Source organism: Xenopus laevis, chromosome 8L, assembly GCF_017654675.1.
Source record: "Xenopus laevis strain J_2021 chromosome 8L, Xenopus_laevis_v10.1, whole genome shotgun sequence".
In the NCBI taxonomy this organism is placed as follows: Eukaryota; Metazoa; Chordata; class Amphibia; order Anura; family Pipidae; genus Xenopus; species Xenopus laevis.
The window spans coordinates 131,235,942-131,257,305 of record NC_054385.1 but is presented as its reverse complement, the minus strand read 5'-3'; the positions used below and the strand labels follow the sequence as shown (position 1 = coordinate 131,257,305).

Sequence of the window (21,364 nt, the reverse complement as noted above, 5' to 3'; positions counted from 1 at the left end):
GATAGATAGATAGATAGATAGATAGATAGATAAGGTTGGATGGTAGATGAAGGATCTATTGAAAGACAGTAGATAGATGATAGATAGATAGATAGATAGATAGATAGATAGATAGATAGACAGACAGATAGATAGATAGATAGATAGATAGATAGATAGATAGATAGATAGATAGATAGATAGATAGATAGATAGATAGATAGATAGATAGATGGGTTGATGGATAGTGAGATAGATAGAGAGATAGAAGATAGATAGATAGATAGATAGATAGATAGATAGATAGATAGATAGATAATAGATAGATAGATAGATGGATATATAGATAGATAGATAGATCGATGGATAGTGAGATAGATAGAGAGAGAGAGAGAGAGAGAGAGAGAGAGAGAGAGAGAGAGAGATAATGGATAGATAGATAGATAGATAGATAGATAGATCGATGGATAGTGAGATAGATAGATAGAGAGATAGATAGATAGATCGATGGATAGTGAGATAGATAGATAGAGAGATAGATAGATAGAGAGAGAGAGAGAGAGAGAGAGAGAGAGAGAGAGAGAGAGAGAGATAATGGATAGATAGATAGATAGATAGATAGATGATAGATAGATAGATAGATAGATCGATGGATAGTGAGATAGATAGAGAGACAGACAGACAGACAGACAGACAGACAGACAGACAGACAGACAGACAGACAGATAGATAGATAGATAGATAAAGAGATATATAGATAGATAGATAGATAGATAGATAGAGAGAGAGAGAGAGAGAGAGAGAGAGATGATAGATAGATAGATAGATAGATAGATAGATAGATAGATAGATAGATTGATAGATAGATAGATAGATAGATAGATAGATAGATAGATAGATAGATAGATAGATAGATAGATAGATTGATAGATAGATATACAGACAGGGAGATGTAGAAAGATTTAGGGGTGAATGTCAGTGGGATTATAAGGGGCAGTCGGGGGGCTCACGTGTGACAATACTTGGCGGCTCATGGTCGTTGGAGTTGAAGGAATATCTAGAAGGATGGGGGTCCCATGTAGCTGAGGTGCTGACAGACTGAGGCTTATTTTGTCCCAGTCCCTCTCCTCCTTCCCAGGGAACGGAATTTGTACTTTAGACCTATGAGAGGCAGATGCCTGTGACATGGGGGGGGGGGGTTAAGCAAAGGTTTGAAGAATTAGTAACTGGGGGAGTGGGGGGGGGGGGTGTCGTATGCTCATGTGCCCAGCATTTAATGTCAATAAAAAGAAGTATAATATTGTGTAACTACTTTCAATATGATGTCACAGGTCGGATTATTTCCCACTATTAATCTCCTCCTTATCTATAAACCCGAGACACAGTAATCACAGTGACCAGTGATGTTACATTATACTGACACTTCATTGGACACTAGGGGGCACTGTTCTGTTAGAGTCTGTGTAGTGGAAGCCTGAGTGTGAGTGAAACACACAGTGTGGCTGATCTGCATCATTACCATTACCTGGATTTAATATTTAACCCTCCCTAGTTAACCCTACCCTGGAGACTTCCCTAATAATCCCTCAGCTGTGCATGGGGGTATGAAGCAACTGGGCACCAAATGTAATATCGGCCTATTCTTATCTCTGGGGCAAAGTTGAAGGACCTGCCCTCAGCCGTTAACCCTTGACCCCCTGGCTGGCCCCTCCCACCACCCTTGTTATGACAGACAGGGATTTCAGCTGAGCCTTGGGTTAAAGAGCAGTTTCCTGTTTGCAAAAGTGAAAGATATGTGGAGCTGACTCCCAGCAGAGTTGGTCCCATATTTCAGACATAAAATTAGCAGCCCGGGCTTTGCTTTATGGCAGGGATTCTCGGTCGGGATTTATAACGTGAGCCAGGCACGTGCCAAGATCCATTTCCATTGGACAGAATTATCCTCATGCACATCTCACTTCCTGTTCTGCAGCAGGAAATAAGCAGTGCAAGAGAAAACTCTTCCCATCAGCTATATTTTACTTTGGGTATGAAATCTACAGCAACAACATTTTGTTGTGTCCTGAAATGGCAGGTGGGCCCCTAAACCTTTACAAACAGGCCCCAACATTTATACTGTATTTGTGCAGCTCTCTCTGTTTTATACACAAGCTGATGCATATTTCACACCTGTGTTTTCCCCACCACTGTGTGAGATGTTACCAGCTGAGCATGATGGGAGATTGAGTTCACAGCAACCTCAGTAGTTCTGCCAGTGGATCATTATGGGGCCCTGTGGTTCAGCTGTATTAGGTAATAAAGTTATTTATAGCACAACGTTCCTTCCATGCGCCTGGCCCTTTAATCAGCCATTTAAACATTAAAGGGAAATAAGCAGCCAATCAGATCTGAGCTTGTTTTAACTGTTGGGTTGGACCCCTGGGAACTATAGCAGGGTGACTGTTACCCCAATGTTTCTATATATCTGTAACCTTATTATGAGCTAAGGGGGCCCAGTCTGAAGGCCAGTTAGGGGGAGATTTGGGGTGAGTGATTATTTGTACCCTGGGTACCCCTGGAACTATAGCAGGGTGACACCCCAATGTTTCTATATATCTGTAACCTTGTTATGAGCTAAGGGGGCCCAGTCTGAAGGTCAGTTAGGGGGAGATTTGGGGTGAGTGATTATTTGTACCCTGGGTACCCCTGGAACTATAGCAGGGTGACACCCCAATGTTTCTATATATCTGTAACCTTGTTATGAGCTAAGGGGGCCCAGTCTGAAGGTCAGTTAGGGGGAGATTTGGGGTGTTTATTTGTACCCTGGGTACCCCTGGAACTATAGCAAGGTGACTGTTACCCCAATGTTTCTATATATCTGTAACCTTGTTATGAGCTAAGGGGGCCCAGTCTGAAGGTCAGTTAGGAGGAGATCTGGGGTGAGTGCTTATTTGTACCCTGGGTACCCCTGGAACTATAGCAGGGTGACACCCCAATGTTTCTATATATCTGTAACCTTGTTATGAGCTAAGGGGGCCCAGTCTGAAGGACAGTTAGGGGGAGATTTGGGGTGAGTGCTTATTTGTGCCCTGGGTACCCCTGGAACTATAGCAGGGTGACACCCCAATGTGTCTATATATCTGTAACCTTGTTATGAGCTAAGGGGGCCCAGTCTGAAGGCCAGTTAGGGGGAGATTTGGGGTGAGTGCTTATTTGTACCCTGGGTACCCCTGGAACTATAGCAGGGTGACACCCCAATGTTTCTATATATGTGTAACCTTGTTATGAGCTAAGGGGGCCCAGTCTGAAGGTCAGTTAGGGGGAGATTTGGGGTGAGTGCTTATTTGTACCCTGGGTACCCCTGGAAATATAGCAGGGTGACTGTTACCCCAATGTTTCTATATATCTGTAAACTTGTTATGAGCTAAGGGGGCCCAGTCTGAAGGCCAGTTAGGGGGAGATTTGGGGTGAGTGCTTATTTGTACCCTGGGTACCCCTGGAACTATAGCAGGGTGACACCCCAATGTTTCTATATATCTGTAAACTTGTTATGAGCTAAGGGGGCCCACTCTGCTCACCTTTGCTATCCTTACATCCTTATATCTGGGGCTCAGTGCTATTTTGCCTCTGATACAATTACTTACCCCACCCCCCGATGCTCCTAATGCTCCTAATAGAGATTTCAGTTCTTTTTCAGATCAGCTACAATGTTTCAGGAGTCAGAACAAGCAGATGGTGAAAAATGCATATTGAACGTATAAGGCAGTTCCCCTTCAACACCAAGTGTCAGTTTAGCAGGCAGCTGGGAATGCTGGGTAAACGTGACAATGTTTCACTGCTCATACAAACGTCTTCTTCAGTCCAGTTTAGGGCCGGAGCCGGAGAAGCCTCTTGGATGAGCGGTGAAACGTTTCCACGATTACCCAGCAGGGTGCTTTAAATTTTAGAATTCAGAGGATTGACTTACCTTGCAGAGGAAGGGTGGTCTGCCTGGGCTTCCGTAGCTGGATGTAGGTGGGTGCCCTGTCTTGACCAGGTTGGTGGAGGATGCAGGTGAAATATACAGGGGCTGTCTCCTTCCCGTGTTTGGATTGGACTAGTGAATGCCACAAATAACTGATAACTAAAGGGAAAGTTACCCAGCATGCCGTGGGAATGAAGTAAAACCTGCCTATCTTGTCTGGCATGGAACACGCTGTACCTGTATTGATATTCACACACCTGTACCTCCCCTCCTCCTCTCTCTTCTGCTTATGTAAGAAAAGGCTCAGTTTACAAACAGCACCTTAGCATTCTGGGAAATGTAGTTTAATCATTGCTTTATTTTTAGCCTTGTTTGCCAAGTGAGGCCGGAGCTGTAGAGTAAACACTGGTAACTAAGTGCGTAACAAGCACCGAGATGAGAGGCCTCTGGGGCCTTGGATGGAATCATTGGGGGGATGCAGAGGGGTAGGGTGGGAGAAAAATAAATGCCAATAAACGGCATTTCCAAAAAGCTTGTGCAGCTCTTGTATCCTGGTGCAGTGGGAGCTGCCATGTTGATTGTCTATCACTACAGATAACAGGGGAGCCCCCTGCAAATTCCTCCCATCTGGGAGTCTTCGGTGAAACCCTCATTGCCCTGGACTAATGTATCCCAAGGGTGTTGGTGGCAAAGGAGCTACCTGGACTACCCAGATCAGATCAATGGGTGCAAAGGCTTCCAGATTAGAATGGTCCATGCCAGGTGGTTAATGAGGCCTTGGGCACCGGGCAAATAAACTGAGCCAAGTGTTTTGGAGTTTAAGGTTCAGGAAAACCTCCTGGAGTTGGCACTGGTGTTGGCACTGGTATGCCCTAGAAGAAGGTCGCCACCTAGTGGCACCCAGGGGAATATCTATGCACTAGATGAGACAGACCCAGGGTTTCAAAGTGATGCTTTTTATCTAAACCATAATGGGCAGCCAGTACATCAAACAAGTCAGATCGGGTGACCTTAGGGTCTATTCCCCTCACCCTCAAAGTGCCACCTGCATAATACAGGGGCTCGATAGTCTACCTCAGTGAACAGTGGCCTCCAGCTGGGCTGTTCTCCAAGCACACCATATTTACTACCTCTCTCTCTTTCATTTTAATGGACCAAAAGCAATCCACAGATACCTACCCTCGTACAGTTTTTGGCACCATCTCCATCCAGTTCATTGTTATAAGGGGTGTAGAATAACTTACGTGAAGGCCTTTGGCAGTAGCTTTTAACTCAAGAATAGAAATCTTAGGGGGATGAATTCAATATAATAGTAAACATGTCTCCAGCCTTTGCCTGACTACAATTCCCAGCATGCCCCTGAGACCTGAGTGGTGGTGTTTTTTCCTTGTCTCTTGCAGTTGTCTGGCAGCAGGGGGCTCATTACCGGACCCTGTAGGAAGTGAACGGCTACAAAGGAAAATTGATTTTCTCTAAGGAAGAACACATGGTATTCCAGATATCTTAAGATAACAGAAAGAATGATTTTTTTTAGAAAGAGATTGGGGTCCCACAAGACTAGAGAGGTTAGTGACTACTACCTTTAGGTTTCCACTTTAAGAACAGGTTATAATTGATCCTCAGCAGACCTGCCTGAAGTGGACCACTGCCTGGAGCAGTCCAAGCCCCACAGGTCAGGCCTCTTTGTCTGGAGTTAGTTTTCGCCAGTTACTGGAATCTTTGGGTCTTTCAGATGTGGTGCTATGGGAGACCCAAGACTCTGCTATTTTGGAGTATGTCCTTCATCTAACCAGAGCTAAAGGTCACCTGTAGTCTATTATTGGAGTCTCCTATTTTTGCTTCATGAAAGGAGGCTTCTTCCACTGCAAAGACACCCAGAGCAGGTCACATACCCAATGTTGTTTGGTGGGACCAGCTGGGTAAGTGGAGAGGAAGGTGGTGAATCTTTCATAGAAGCTCCAGATACAAAGGCAAAACTCTCCAAATCATCCCACCAGCAATGAAGATACAGTCACTGGTGGGTGGACACTGGTGGGCATGTTTATGTACCTCCCCTGCATTTACCAGGGACACAAACTGCTCAATGAGACTTGCTGTTGTTGAGGCTTTCTCAACTACAGTTACCTGCTAAGGAGATGAGAGAATAAGGTGGAGATGGGACCGAGATGGGGGAAGCTAGAAAGGGGACAGAGATAAGGGAGAGAGGGCCCATAGATATATAGATGGATAAAGAAGCCATGAGGAGGTAGAGAGGGCACAGGAAAAAGGAGATGTATAGGAAGAGAGCACATAGAATGAACAAGGAGCAGGAGGTATAAAGGGCACAAAGATGAGGAAAGGAGCAGAGAAGAGGTATAGATGGGAGAAGAAGGTGGAGATAGCACAGAGAAGGGACAGGAATAAGGGAGGGTACATAGATGGATAGAGATGCTTTGAGGAGGTAGACACGGCACAGAAAAAATGAGATGGCACAAGAAGAAGGTAGTGAGGGCACATAGAAGGGGCATGGAGCAGGAGATTTAAAGGGCACGAAGAAGGAACAGGAAAGAGGTAGAGATTGCACAGAGATGGGGGAAGTAAAAAAAACAAGCTACAAAGGGGACAGAGATAGGAAGGAGGTGAAGATGGCACAGATATTGAGAAGGGACAAGAATAAAGGAGAAAGGGCACAACAATGCCACGAGGAGGTAGAGAGGGCACAGAAAAGGGAGATGGCATAGGAAGAGGGCACATATAATGGACAAGGAGCAGGGAACAGGAGGTATAAAGGGCACAAAGATGGGGGAAGGGGCAGAAAAGAGATACAGATGGAAGAAGAAGGTGGAGATGGCACAGAGATGGCGAAGGGAGGTAAAAAGGGCACAGCAAAGGGAGATGGAGCAGGTAGAAGCTAGTGAGGGCACATAGAATGGGGAAGGAGCAGGAAGGAGGAGGTATAAAAGCCACAAAGATGTGGGATGGAGTAGTAAAAAGGAAGGGAGGGGACAAATAGAATGGGGAAGGAAAAGGAGGAAGGAAGAGAGGGCACAGACATGGAGTAAGTACCAGTAAAAAGGTAGATGGGGCACATAGAATGGGAAAGGAGAGCAGAAAGAAACAGAAAGGTGAAGGAAGAAGTAGGAGAAGGCACATAACAACAATGGACCCATGAGTAAATATATAGTAAATCAAAGTGGCTTCCGATCTGGATTCAGGGGCCCCCAAAGATTGAGGCTCTACTTTGTACTGGAAAATTATCTAAGAACAACATTTATGAGCCCAAACCCTTGAGATTTGGCTGCTCCAATGTGTATTTGTTTGTGCAAAGTGACGCCAATGGGTGGCAAGGGAATTTCGTGCTTATCCTAGCCACAGGCTTTCAAGTTAACAGCCAAGGGGAAAAATCAATCTGTTGTGAAATTCTGTCATCTACTGTATCTTCAGGCACATCATTAAGTAGAAAGACTTTCTGCTCCCCCAGAGATCCGGGGAGAGAGAATTGGAGCTGTCACACGCAATAAGGAAGGGGCTGTGGCTCTGGGGAGGAATTTCAGGTCAATAGGAACATACACTGGATAGCATGGGATAAATAGAGCCTGATTAACTTGAGAGGGGGGTACTCACTGCTGTGCATGATGCTCTTAAGGAGGAGTGTGAATGGTGGAGAGAGAGACAGAGAGAAGGGGAGGGTGGTTTTGTAGCCAGTTCTTGTGATGTGCTTGATGGTGGCCCACATTCACCCGTGTTTAAGGTTAGAGGAGCACATATAGGCACAGTCAATGGATCTTGTACAGTATTGTATCTGCATATCAGCCCTATACCAGCCCTGACCCAGATATCTTCTTCCTCAGCCAAAATCAAGTCTCATTTCTCTCCACTCACAGCCCACCCTTCAATTTCTTCCCAAATCCATTTCTTTCGCCTTCACCAACCAACCTTCTCAGACTCAGACCCCCCATAACCACCTGTCCATTGTGCCATCTCTTCCTCTCTATCCTTTCTCTCCAATCTCAGCCTTGCCACCTGGTTATCTCTCTGTCCCTCAAAATTATCTGTCCAACATAATCTCTCTCTCCTTTCAACCATCCCTACCCCTCTCTTCCCTCAAGCATTATTTCCACAAATACTTCTATGTTCTCCCCATCCATCTCTATCCCCAATAAGCCATCTGTCCCCCTGAACAACCCAATCTCTTCACACACGTTATCTACACCCCCAACAAATATTCTCCACCAGCTATGTGTTTCCCCCTCAACCATCATCCCTTCCAGTTTTTCTTCCTCACCCCCAAGCCTCTGACTCCCCTCAGCCATGTTGTTGCACCTTTATTCCCCCACACCCATATCTGCCATCTCTCTCTCTTCCTCCCATAGTCATGTCCATCCCCTGTCCCTGCAGCCATCAAGCGTCTCTATGACTGTCCCCACCTATGGGGCCCCCTGAACCAACTCTGTTTCACCCCCTATTCATAGATCCCTAGACTTCTGTCCCCCAACAATATCTTTTCCACTCACTCATACATACCCTTCTCCCCCAATATCTCCCTCTCACATTTCTCCACTAATTTATTTCCCTCTCTCCCCCAGTCTCTCAGCATTTGGTTCTCCCCTTCTCCCAGCCTTCTCTGTCTCCTGCCACAACCAATATTTTTATTCCTGAATCCACAATATCTCTGTCCCCAGTCACCTCTATGTCCTCTAGTGACCTCAGTCTTTATCTCCTCCAAATCTGTTTCCTTCCCCCAACTGGTTCTCTTTTTTTGTCCCAATCCCAACCATGTTCTTCTGACTTCTCATTCATTCTTCACCCTCATACTCATCTCACTTTCTTCACCCCAACATTTGTTTTTATATTCTCCTCCCAAATCCCTCTCTTCTTTCTCCCAACTCCCAGCTATCTCTCACTACTTTAGAGTTGCCCTCAAAAACTGCTTTGATATCTCTGACATATCCTCTGTCACCTCCATCTCTACCTCTGACTCTCCTTTTGTCTTGGCTCTTCCCCTTCCCCGGTCCCCTATCCTTTTTCCAGTCCCCTGTCTCACACAACTCTCTCTCTCTATTCCAGTTTCATTTCTCTCTCCCCTTCTCCTTGTTTCTCCCCCTCATCCCTTCCCCGTGACTCCACTCATTAGCCACTAAGTGCTTATTTAATATCTCATTTTACCCCTTCCCAGCCACTTCTGCATGCTGCCAGCGAGTGCAATGAAACCTGACAAGAAGCAGGGAGCGAAAAAAAACATATTTCCTTTTATCCCCATCAAATCCACTGTTTTTCTCATTCCCCAGGAGATACAAACATGGCCGCTCGCCAGGCAGGCATCTGAGCGCCCAGCTGTTCCATCCACTCACGGAGCAGCACCAAACGCAGAGACATTTAACTATTTGTTGCTGCAGGATACGCCGGGACTCAACAGAAAGGCAGCTCAGTCATGTGCTAAAAATAGATTGTTAGCTTTTTGCATCTGGAATGGGTGGGAAAAGGAGGAGATTTAAAAAACGTAGGCGTCAGGATTAGTTGGGAGATGTGGGGCTTTGTATGAATAAATCATGGCTCTCGCTCCTGGTAAATCTGATATATCAACACACATCCAAAATGTGGCAGAAACGGAAAAATGCATTAAAAGAAAACTTTTTGGGCTGTAATTAGAGCAAATTTCAAAACAGGACAAAGTGGGTCAACACAGTTGAATATATTTTGTTCCGTTGTGTCCTACTTTCTCTTTTTGCCTTTATCTTCTACCTCTATCTCCATCTTGTCCTACTGTCTCCATCTTTCCCTACTGTCGCCATCTTGCCCCACTGTCTCCATCTTGTCCTACTGTCTCCATCTTGTCCCACTGTCTCCATCTTGTCCTACTGTCTCCATCTTGTCCCACTGTCTCCATCTTGTCTTACTGTCTCCATCTTGCCCTACTGTCTCCATCTTCCCCTACTGTCGCCATCTTGCCCCACTGTCTCTATCTTGCCCCACTGTCTCAATCTTGTCCTACTGTCTCCATCTTGTCTTACTGTCTCCATCCTTCCCTACTGTCTCCATCTTGCTCCACTGTCTCCATCTTGCCCTACTGTCTCTATCTTGTCCTACTGTCTCTATCTTTTCCTACTGTCTCCCTCATGTTCAACTGTCTCCATCTTGTCCTACTGTCTCCATCTTGCCCTACTGTCTCCATCTTGCCCTACTGTCTTCCTCGTGTCCTACTGTCTCCATCTGGTCCTCAATTTATTCCCTTAAGGACTAAACGTAGAAGCTCTAAGAATCATCCTGTGTGGCTTAATACAGAGGTAAAGATGTTAATGGAAAAGAAGAGAAAGGCATTTAATAACTACAAATCTGTTGGGACAGAAGCTGCATTTAATGAATATAAACACTGTAATAAATGTTGTAAATCAGCAATCCGGAAGGCTAAGAAAAGAAATGAAGAGTTAATTGCGGTGGAGGTGAAAACTAACCCTAAAAAGTTTTTTAAATATATTAATAGTAAAAAGATGCAGGTTGAGAGTGTTGCTCCATTAAATAATGGTACCAGTATGGTTGTAACAGATACAGATAAGGCAAATGTGTTAAATCAGTTCTTTTCTTCAGTGTATACAATAGAGGAGTCTGGGTTCACAGGCTCACTTTATAACTGCACGAATGGTTCAGCTCAATCTAGTCAGTGGCTGACTCAGGATATGATTCAAAAAGCTTTAATACAAATTAATGTAAACAAGGCTCCAGGGCCTGATGGCATACACCTCCGGGTTCTAAGAGAGCTTAGTTCAGTTTTAGACCAGCCCTTATTTCTGATTTTCTCAGATTCACTGTCATCTGGTATGGTGCCTATGGATTGGAGAAAAGATGATGTTATTCCAATATTTAAAAAGGGATTACGATCTCAGCCTGGCAATTATAGGCCAGTAAGTCTGACATCTGTGGTGGGCAAATTATTTGAAGGCTTGTTAAGGGATCACATTCAAAATTTTGTCCTAATGAATGGCATTATGAGCAACAATCAGCATGGCTTTATGAAGGATAGGTCATGTCAGACGAATTTGATTGCATTTTATGATGAGGTAAGTAAGATTCTGGATAGTGGGGGGGCAGTAGATGTGATCTATTTGGATTTTGCCAAAGCGTTTGATACTGTGCCCCACAAACGACTGCTTTCTAAACTTAGGTCTGTTGGGCTTAATGAAGTCGTTTGCACATGGATAGGAAACTGGCTACAGGATCAGGTACAGAGGGTGGTTGTTAATGGGACATTCTCTACTTGGAGTAAGGTTCTTAGTGGGGTCCCCCAGGGCTCAGTATTGGGTCCACTTTTATTTAACTTGTTCATTAATGACTTAGGGGAGGGTATTGTAAGTAATGTATCAGTGTTTGCAGATGAGACAAAACTATCAGCCCAATTAATTCCATCCAGGATGTGGCACTTGCAACAGGATCTTGACTAACTGGCAATCTGGGCAGCTAAGTGGCAAATGAGATTCAATGTTGATAAATGTAAAGTCCTGCACCTGGGATGTAACAATATCCACTTATACCCTTAATGGGACTGCACTAGGCGAATCCATTATGGAAAAGGACCTTGGAGTCCTTGTAGATGATAAACTTGTCTGTAGCAAGTAATGCCAGTCAGCAGCATCAAGGGCAAATAAGGTCTTGAGTTGTATTAAATGGGGCAGAGAGTCACGGGAGGAGGGGGTCCCACTGTATAGAGCACTGGTAAGGCCCCATCTAGAATATGCCGTACAGTTTTGGTCTCCATCACTCAAACAGGACATTATTGTATTAGAGAGGGTACAGAGAAGGGCAACTAAGCTGGTAAAGGGAAAATCTTAGCTATGAGGAAAGACTGGCCAAATTGGGGATGTTCACGCTGGAGAAGAGGCGCTTAAGGGGAGATATGATAACTATGTATAAATATATAAGGGGATCATATAATAATCTCTCTAATGCTTTATTTACCAGTAGGTCTTTCCAGCTGACACAAGGTCACCCATTCCGATTAGAAGAAAAGAGGTTCCGCCTAAATATTGGGAAGGGGTTTGTTACAGTGAGAGCTGTGAAGATGTGGAATTGTCTCCCTGAATCAGTGGTACAGGCTGATACATTAGATAGGTATAAGGAAGGGTCGGATGGTTTATTCACCAGTAGCTCCTCCCAGCAGACAGGAGGGAGCCAATGAGATTAGGGGAGGGAAAGGGGTGTTACAGGGAGAGCTGGGAAGTGAATCAGTGGTACAGGCTGATACATTAGATAGGTATAAGAAGGGGTTGGATGGTGTTTAGCAAGTGAGGGAATACAGGGATATGGGAGAGAGCTCATAGTCCAAGTTGATCCAGGGACTAGTCCGATTGCCATTTTGGAGTCAGGAAGGAATTTTTCCCCCTCTAAGGCAAATTGGAGAGGCTTCAGATGGGTTTTTTTGCCTTCCTCTGGATCAACTGGCAGATAGGTAGTTAATAAACAAAAAAAAAAAAAAAAAAGGTTGAACTCGATGGACATGTGTCTTTTTTCAACCTTACTTACTATGTTACTATGTTACTATGTTACTGTATCTGTGTTGTCTCACTGTCACCATATAGTTCTACTGTTTTTTTGTTGCCTTAATGTCTCTCCATCTTGCCCACTGTCTCCATGTTGTCCTAATGTCTCGACTTTACCCTTCTGTCTCCTACTTGACCAACTATACCTGTTTTACCCTAGTTTCCTTACACTGTGGGGCCCAATAATTTCAATCTGCTTATCACTTAAAGGCGCATTTGGACCCCACATGAAACAAATAGGCAAAGGATTAAATGTAAGTTGCCCTTTGTGCTATTATTATTAGTGCTATTATATTAGTGCTATTATTATTAGTGCTATTATGATTAGTGCTATTATTATTAGTGCTAATATTATTAGTGCTATTATTATTAGTGCTATGCTATTATTATTAGTGCTATTATTATTAGTGCTAATATTATTAGTGCTATTATTATTAGTGCTATTATTATTAGTGCTATTATGATTAGTGCTATTGTTATTAGTGCTATTATTATAAGTGCTATTATTAGTGCTAATATTATTAGTGCTATTATTATTAGTGCTCTCAGAGAGGCCTTTTTTACAGGAGCTGACAGTGGCTGCAGGGAATTGTAGTTCAAGGACAGTGGAGAGCTGCAAATTCTCTTATAAATAATGATGGTTCCTAACAAGAGGTATTTCTTCCTTTAAAGGGGACGCTGAAGACAATAATTAGAATTTTAGCAGATGGAGATTCTCCTGCTGGGATTTTACCTAAATCAATATAATATAATATATGTACTCACCTCTATACACCAAAAGTGCATGCCCTATTCACAAAAGCTTACAATCTAAAGGGATGTTCTGTGATTGGAATATAAGCTTTCTTGGCTACTCAGATTCCACTCGTTGCACCAGTGAATTCCCTTATAAACAAATAAATAAAATATGTGTATATGTGTTTGGGGCAGGCAGAATGCTGGCGAGTAAGGAATTAACCCCCTGTGCACCCGCTGGCATCCTTTCACCCGGCAGGCAACATGCACCCTTTTTTGGAAATGCAGCAAATGGATGGGGAGATTCCCATTGGCTAGAGTGAGCTGTCAGTCAGTGATGTAGCCCCGGCTCCATAGGGATGTAGTGTGTGCCTGTGAGAGAGTGAGAGGCAGTCTGTATCCCAGGGAGGGAGAGAGAGAAGCAGCTGGAAGAGACATCACTTCCCATCATATAGAGAAAGACACCATGAGTGAGGTGAGTCTGTGACTGTTAGCTGCCTGCCTGTAACTGATTGTCTTTAACTGCCAGTTAATCTCATTCTGTCTGTAACTGCTTGTCTCTAACTACCTGTCAGTCTCTGTCTGCTTGTAACTGTTTATCTACAACTAATTGCCATTCAGTCTTTTTCTGTCTCTAATTGCTTATCTCTAACCACCTGTCATGCTCTTTCTCTAACTGCTTGTCTCTAACTAGCTGCCATTCAGTATCTTTCTGCCTGTAACTGCTTGTTTCTAGCTAACTAACTGTCAGTCTCTGTCTGCCTGTAACTGTTTATCTCTAACTGTCAGTCTGTCTCTTTCTGTCTGTAACTGCTTGTCTCTAACTAGCTGCCATTCAGTATCTTTCTGCCTGTAACTGCTTGTTTCTAGCTAACTAACTGTCAGTCTCTGTCTGCCTGTAACTGTTTATCTCTAACTGTCAGTCTGTCTCTTTCTGTCTATAACTGCTTGTCTCTAAGTAGCTGCCATTCAGTATCTTTCTGTCTGTAACTGCTTGTCTCTAGCTAACTACCTGTCAGTCTATCTGCCTGTAACTGTTTTTATCTAACTACCTGTCAATCTCTGTCTGCCTGTAACTGTTTATCTCTAACTGTCAGTCAGTCTCTTTCTGTCTATAACTGCTTGTCTCTAACTAGCTGCTATTCAGTGTCTTTCTGCCTGTAACTGTTTGTATCTAACTAACTGTCAGTCTCTGTGTACCTGCAACTGAGTGTTGCTAACTTGCTGCCAGGTAGTTAAAGACAATCCGTTATAGGCAGACAGTTAGAGAATGACAGTCAGTTAGTTAGAGACAAACACTTACAGGCAGACAGAGACTGACAGGTAGTTAGAGACAAGCAGTTACAGACAGAAAGAAACTGACTGGCAGCTAGCTAGAGACAAGCAGTTCCAGGCTTGTCTCTAACTAACTGCCTGCCATTCTCTAACTGTCTGCCTGTGATTGTCTCTAACTCTATGTCAATCTCTAGATGTTTGTAACTGCTTGTCCATAAATAACTGTCTGTCTGTAACTAACTGTCTCTGGAACTACACATCTCTCTCTCTCTCTCTCTCTCTCTCTCTCTCTCTCTCTCTCTCTCTCTCTCTCTCTCTCTCTCTCTCTCTCTATCTCTATCTGTCCATCCAGATGCATCTGCCATCTATGTAGCTCTGCCCATCTGACAATATAGACTGCTTCTAACTCTATTCTATTTTTATCTAATGATGTATCTGTTAATTACCTGTATAGTAATATTATCTACATGTGTATATGAGTATATCATCAGTCTCACTAGTACTCACTGGGTACCGGCAGTTGTGTATCTGTACCTGTCTCTATGTATAGTTATAGGGGGATGTGAGGTGAGCGGTTGCCCCCTTTATAGAGCTGGCAGTTGTGCATGCTGCTCACATTTCCATGCAGTACTTAATAGCGGCTGGGGCTGCTGGAGTCGGAGTCAGCACAGTGCTGGGAAGGAGAGGAACGGCCATGGGGGCTAAGAAGCAACACAATAGGGGGATAGTGGGAAGGGTAAGAGACACAGAGGAAGGTAATAGCTTTTGATAATATCATGGAGTAGGAAAGGTGACTCTGAATGCTGGGGGGAGGGGTGGATAGAATCAAAACTGAGAATTAGGGTCTCTTGTATATAGTGCCCCCCCCTGAAAATGACTGATCCTGAGATGAACGTGGTGGAATTAGCCAGGGCTTAGGCATTAGGAAGTCCTACAGGGATTCCCCTCTGCGTCGGCTCATGTTGGCAGCGAGTGAGCGGTACCGAGGGTTGCAGGGAGTTTCCTTTGCCAGAACTTGGATCAGATTTATCTGCAGTGGAAATGCAATCGCAGCAAATCGATGGCCAGCCCGGTGCTTCTGTTACTGCTCTACTCATTGCAGTGGTCATGTTTAGCTGTTAAAGGACAAGTTAACCTTTACATTTGCTTTCCGTCTATCACTGATGGGATGGAAGCAACTTTGAGACTTTAGTTTAGTACTGCCTCCCATTGACTCGAATAGTAACCGCCAGTCACTGTTGGTCATGGCAGGCAAGAAATATAATGCCCCCAATGGCGATTTAATTCCCTCATCCCCCGGCCAAACCCCAGATCAAGCGGGCACTGCCATAGGCTGATTAGAAAGCACTTAACTAGCAATCATATCTCAGAGGTGATTTATCACTCTGCGCTGCTACAGGCCGCTGCCCCCTGCATAAGGCGCTGATCTGAGCTGACAGAAAGCCGGAGGGCTGGCAGTTGCAGAGCAGAGAATTTTCTGCAAGGGGGTTATATTATTCCAATAACAGATCTGTAAAGAAGGAGACTCACAGATGTGCACATTGTGGGGAATAGAATGTTGGACAGAGGAAGGCTAATTCTACTGCTCTGTTATTTCAGTACAGCATGTAGTCAGAACCAGCAGTGCAGAGAATAGCAAAAGATATGCCTCTGAATTATAATAAATAACTTTAAAACTTATTATCATGCAGAATGTATGTATGTTTGGGCTTTACGCTCCCTTTGTTATTATAAAAATATATCGGGAACGGTCCAATTCCTATGACGGACGAATGGCTAGTGTCAGAGGGTTGATAGTTGTCACCCCCGCCCTCTACGACGCCATAACGCTATAGGGCCCAAGGCAGGATGGACTAATGGTCTACTGTGGACAATGGTCACTCATATAGCTTATACTAGGCCATACAAACAAAAGATCATCACTCTGTTTCTTAAATTCCAGAGTGTCAGCATAACGTCTGTCTGTCTGTTGGGGCCCCTTCTTGCTGAAGTGCTGCTCAGATTACTGGAAATACCACAATGGCCTTGGTTAGCCGATAGCTGATTGCGAGGTTGTGGACCGTTGGAGCTAGGCACAGTATGTTACCACATTCCTTTGATAACATGTAAGACTAAGTAAATCATTTAGACATTAATTGTACAAGGAGGAGTCAGACTATGTATGGTATTGGCATACTCACATTTGTTATCACCCCCATCTATGACATCAAAATGGGTATATAAACTTATGTTATATGGGAGTATCCTTGGAAAGCATTCAGGTACCACCCAGGTGACACACGACTGTTTCCCCAGGCAAAACCTATTGTCTTGTATTTTGGACACAATAAACGACCTCATTGTATTTGAACTTGCACTATTTCGTGGTTTTGCTTTACGTACGAGGTCATAGAGGTACAAATATAACAACACCTTTGAGGGGATATTTATTAAAGGGAGCCAGTAAGGGGTTAAAGCTGAGACATGAAGAGTACTAGGGAGTTTGGGACAAAATATATCACAACCTGTTACCTACATTCTTCCCTCTGCCCCAGGAAAGCAAAATACCACATGTTTAACCTCTTGAGTGCCGCACAGGAATTCCATAAAGGCACAACGTAGGACTCTAATTGGATGAATGTGTGTTGATGGGGATTAGACAATTCACTTATGTTTCTCTTCCTCACACTGGGTTTCTTTAAACAAACTCACATCAATGACTGCACTGGGTATAACACAGGGCATCATCCAACTGCAGTGTTATACACATGGGGCAGGACTCACTTGCACTCGATTGAAAGCTTCTTGGGGCAGGGTCTCCCATTATACCACTAGAGCGTAAGCTCCTTGGGGCAGGGTCTCCCATTATACCACTAGAGTGTAAGCTCCTTGGGGCAGACTCTCAGATTATAACACTTGATTGTAAGCTCCTTGGGACAGGGTCTCCTATTATACCACTAGAGAGTAAGCTCCTTGGGGCAGGGTCTTCCATTATACCACTAGAATGTAAGCTTATTGGGGCAGGGTCTTCCATTATACCACTAGAGTGTAAGCTCCTTGGGGCAGACTCTCCCATTATAACACTCGATTGTAAGCTCCTTGGGACAGGGTCTCCCATTATACCATTAGACCAGTGATCCCCAACCAGTAGCTCGTGAGCAACAAGTTGCTCCCCAACCCATTTGATGTTGCTCCCAGTGGCCTCAGAGCAGGTGCTTATTTTTGAATTCCAGGCTTGGAGGCAAGTTTTGGCTGCATAAAAACCAGGTGTCCTATCAAACAGAGGCTCCTGTAGTCTGCCAGTCCACATAGGGGCTACCAATAGTCAATCACAATCCTTATTTGGCACCACCCAGGAACAATTTTCATGTTTTTGTTGCTCCCCAACTCTTTTTAAATCTGAATGTCGCTCAAGGGTGGAAAAAGGTTGGGGACCCCTGCATTAGAGTGTAAGCTTACTGGGGCAGTGTCTTCCATTATACCACTAGAGAGTAAGCTCCTTGGGGCAGGGTCTTCCATTATACCACTAGAGAGTAAGCTCCTTGGGGCAGGGTCTTCCATTATACCACTTGAGAGTAAGCTCCTTGGGGCAGGGTCCTCCATTATACCACTAAAGTTTAAGCTTATTGGGGCAGGGTCTCCCATTATACCACTAAAGTGCAAGCTCCTTGGGAAAGAGTACCCATTATGCCACCAGAGAGTAAGCTCCTTGGGGCAGGGTCTCCCATTATACCACTAAAGTGCAAGCTCCTTGGGAAAGAGTTCCCATTATGCCACAAGAGAGTAAGCTCCTTGGGGCAGGGTCTCCTATTATACCACTAAAGTGCAAGCTCATTGGGAAAGAGTCCCCATTATGCCACTAGAGAGTAAGCTCCTTGGGGCAGGGTCTTACATTATACCACTAAAGTGTAAGCTTATTGGGGCAGGGTCACCCATTATACCAGTAGCGTGTAAGCTCCTTAGAACAGGGTATTCCTATCATGCCAGTATATGATTTCCCTAACCGTTTGCTTGTGTGAGGCAGATAATAAATGGGAGAAAATCCGGGACACATACAATCCCACAGGGAATGGTTCAGGGGGTTCAGTGGGGAGACCAGGAGTGCAGGGAGTCAGACAAGCTTATCAGAGAGGATTTCTGGATAAGATGATTAATTCATAAATACAGGAGATTCCTCAGAGCACAGCGGGGAGTTACTGAGCCACAGGGAGTGTTGCCCTCACTGAGCTCTGTCATTATATAATCACATCATCCACATTGTGTCAGCTTCATGTAATGTGAGGCCAACCACATAATGCACTGCTCTAGCTATTGTCTGATCCCACTGGGGGAGGAATGTTCTGGGCACACAATAAGCTATACCCTCATACTGTACTGTCTAAGGGAATCAATATGGCACCTCCTCCTCCCATATGTATAAATACAAATATACAGAGAAGGAATGTTCTGGGCACACAATAAGCTATACCCTCATACTGTACTGTCTAAGGGAATCAATATGGCACCTCCTCCTCCCATATGTATAAATACAAATATACAGAGAAGGAATGTTCTGGGCACACAATAAGCTATACCCTCATACTGTACTGTCTAAGGGAATCAATATGGCACCTCCTCCCATATGTATAAATACAAATATACAGAGAAGGAATGTTCTGGGCACACAATAAGCTATACCCTCATACTGTACTGTCTAAGGGAATCAATATGGCATCTCCTCCTCCCATATGTATAAATACAAATATACAGAGAAGGAATGTTCTGGGCACACAATAAGCTATACCCTCATACTGTACTGTCTAAGGGAATCAATATGGCACCTCCTCCCATATGTATAAATACAAATATACAGAGAAGGAATGTTCTGGGCACACAATAAGCTATACCCTCATACTGTACTGTCTAAGGGAATCAATATGGCACCTCCTCCTCCCATATGTATAAATACAAATATACAGAGAAGGAATGTTCTGGGCACACAATAAGCTATACCCTCATACTGTACTGTCTAAGGGAATCAATATGGCACCTCCTCCCATATGTATAAATACAGAGAAGGAATGTTCTGGGCACACAGTAATACATTCCATTTAAATTTAAATCAGATAAGTTATGGGTGGGTGGGGAGTAGAAAAGGGAAATGCTTTGGAATCAGGGTGTTAATTGAAATACTGGATATGAATAATAACATTCACGGCGAGTGTCAGAGGGAGAGAGAAATGTGTATTTTCTCGCCGGGTGCCAGTTATTATGAGTTGGGCGCAGAGTTAGGAGACAGGAGCCTCATTACACAGTGTGAGTAGGGACTGCTCTCTGTGGATTCTCTGCACATTAAATGGCAAAATGATTCCTTTCCTGCCCGCCGGCCTCTATTCCCAGACTCCCCGAGCTCATCCTTATCCATCCAGCCGAGCGCTACAGGCAGGCTGTTCATATTACTGAGTACACAATGCAGGCAGGGAGCTTTCTGACCCACAGAGCTTACAATTTGATACCAGCATAAGATGCAAAGCTCTAAGTCTTTTCCCCATAATACAGGAAGTAGTGCCTTCTACTGAAAGGTACCGTATATACTCGAGTATAAGCCGAGTTTTTCAGCCCCCAAAATATGCTGAAAAACTCTACCTCGGCTTATACTCGGGTCAAGCGCAAAAACGGCGTCCAAGAATAGTCTCCAAGAATATTAGCCGGCGTCCAAGAATGGTCGCCGGCATCCAAAAACGAGACGCCGGCACCTCCAATGGGAGCAGAAACTCTGTATTTTTTCATTGAAACTTACCAGAAGCTGCTGCATTTCTCATTCTAGGCTTATACTCGAGTCAATAAGCTTTCCCAGTTTTTGGAGGTAAAATTAGGTACCTCGGTTTATACTCAGGACGGCTTATACTCGAGTATATACGGTGAGGAGATTACAGGGTCAGCCTGAATTAGTGTGTGCACTGCTGGTTCTACCTGCTGGCATTGCTCATGGGAGGAGCCACACAAGGGGGGACATAGCTGGGGCGTGGCCTCTCTTTGAGTGTCTCTTTGTATCATATAGGGATGCACCAAATCCACTCTTTTGGATTCGGCCGAACCCCCTGAATCCTTGGTGATTCGGCCGAATACCAAACCGAATCCGGATCCTAATTTGCATATGCAAATTAGGGGTGGGAAAGGAAAACATTTTTACTTCCTTGTTTTGTGACAAAAAGTCACGCGATTTCCCTCAATTAGGATTTGGATTCGGTTCGGCCGAATCATGCTGGAAAAAGCCAAATCCTGGCTTTGGTGCAGGATGATGGAGGTTCAGGGCTCCCCACTAAGAAAAATAGTAGCCCAGCTTCAAGGGGCCAGAAGAAGGGGTAGGCGGGCTTTGGGCACAGACAGATTGGGTGATGGCAGGGTGAAGAGAGGGGTGGGTCAGGGTTTGCACTGATTTATAGTGGGACCTCATGGGAGGAGGGTGCTCACTGTAACTGCACAGTAACTATAGTCCCAGCAGCCTGTAAATAGCCATTTTTAGATATTTATAGATATTTTTAAAGCAGTGGACTGTGGGATTTTGCCTGTTTCTGGCAGTTCTTCCACTCCAATGCCTGAAGCTTCGGCTCCATCTCCTGATTGTGTATAAAGGATTAGCTATCGATCTAAAGTGCTATGCGCCTCTCCCAGCAATTCCCAGCCAATCCATCACTTGCCTTTAACCCAATAAATGCCAGGGCTCGTTAGGACACTCAGCTGCCTGACAGCTCCAATCCACACGCACACACAGAAAGGCCAAGTTAACCCTACAGTTATATTTTGGGTCCTAAATTCACTCTTAATTTATTTAATTTCCTGAGATTGCCCAATCCCCCATCATTCCTGTGTCCCAAATTCTGACATTTTCCCCCTAGTGCCACCTGTTTTTCTGTAATAAATAGGTTACAATTCATTGAAGGTACATGAGATAAACGGATAA

General features: G+C 44.3%; 1 protein-coding gene across 3 annotated transcripts in view; it reads right to left on the bottom strand.

The window, feature by feature from the left end:
* Positions 1-4,154, bottom strand: part of nr1i3.L (nuclear receptor subfamily 1 group I member 3 L homeolog) — a 22,850-nt gene extending 18,696 nt beyond the window's left edge. Inside the window, exon 1 of one of the 3 annotated variants that reach the window (XM_018231538.2) lies at positions 3,926-4,154. Coding sequence is in view for 2 of the 3 variants with exons in the window: in XM_041573730.1 (XP_041429664.1) it covers positions 990-1,013 (24 nt within the window). In the remaining variant the exon portion in view is untranslated. Of the gene's footprint in view, positions 1-989; positions 1,091-3,925 lie in introns of those variants that run through there. The other 2 variants (XM_041573730.1, XM_041573729.1) reach the window with 2 other exon arrangements.
* Between the last annotated feature and the right edge of the window lie 17,210 nt (positions 4,155-21,364).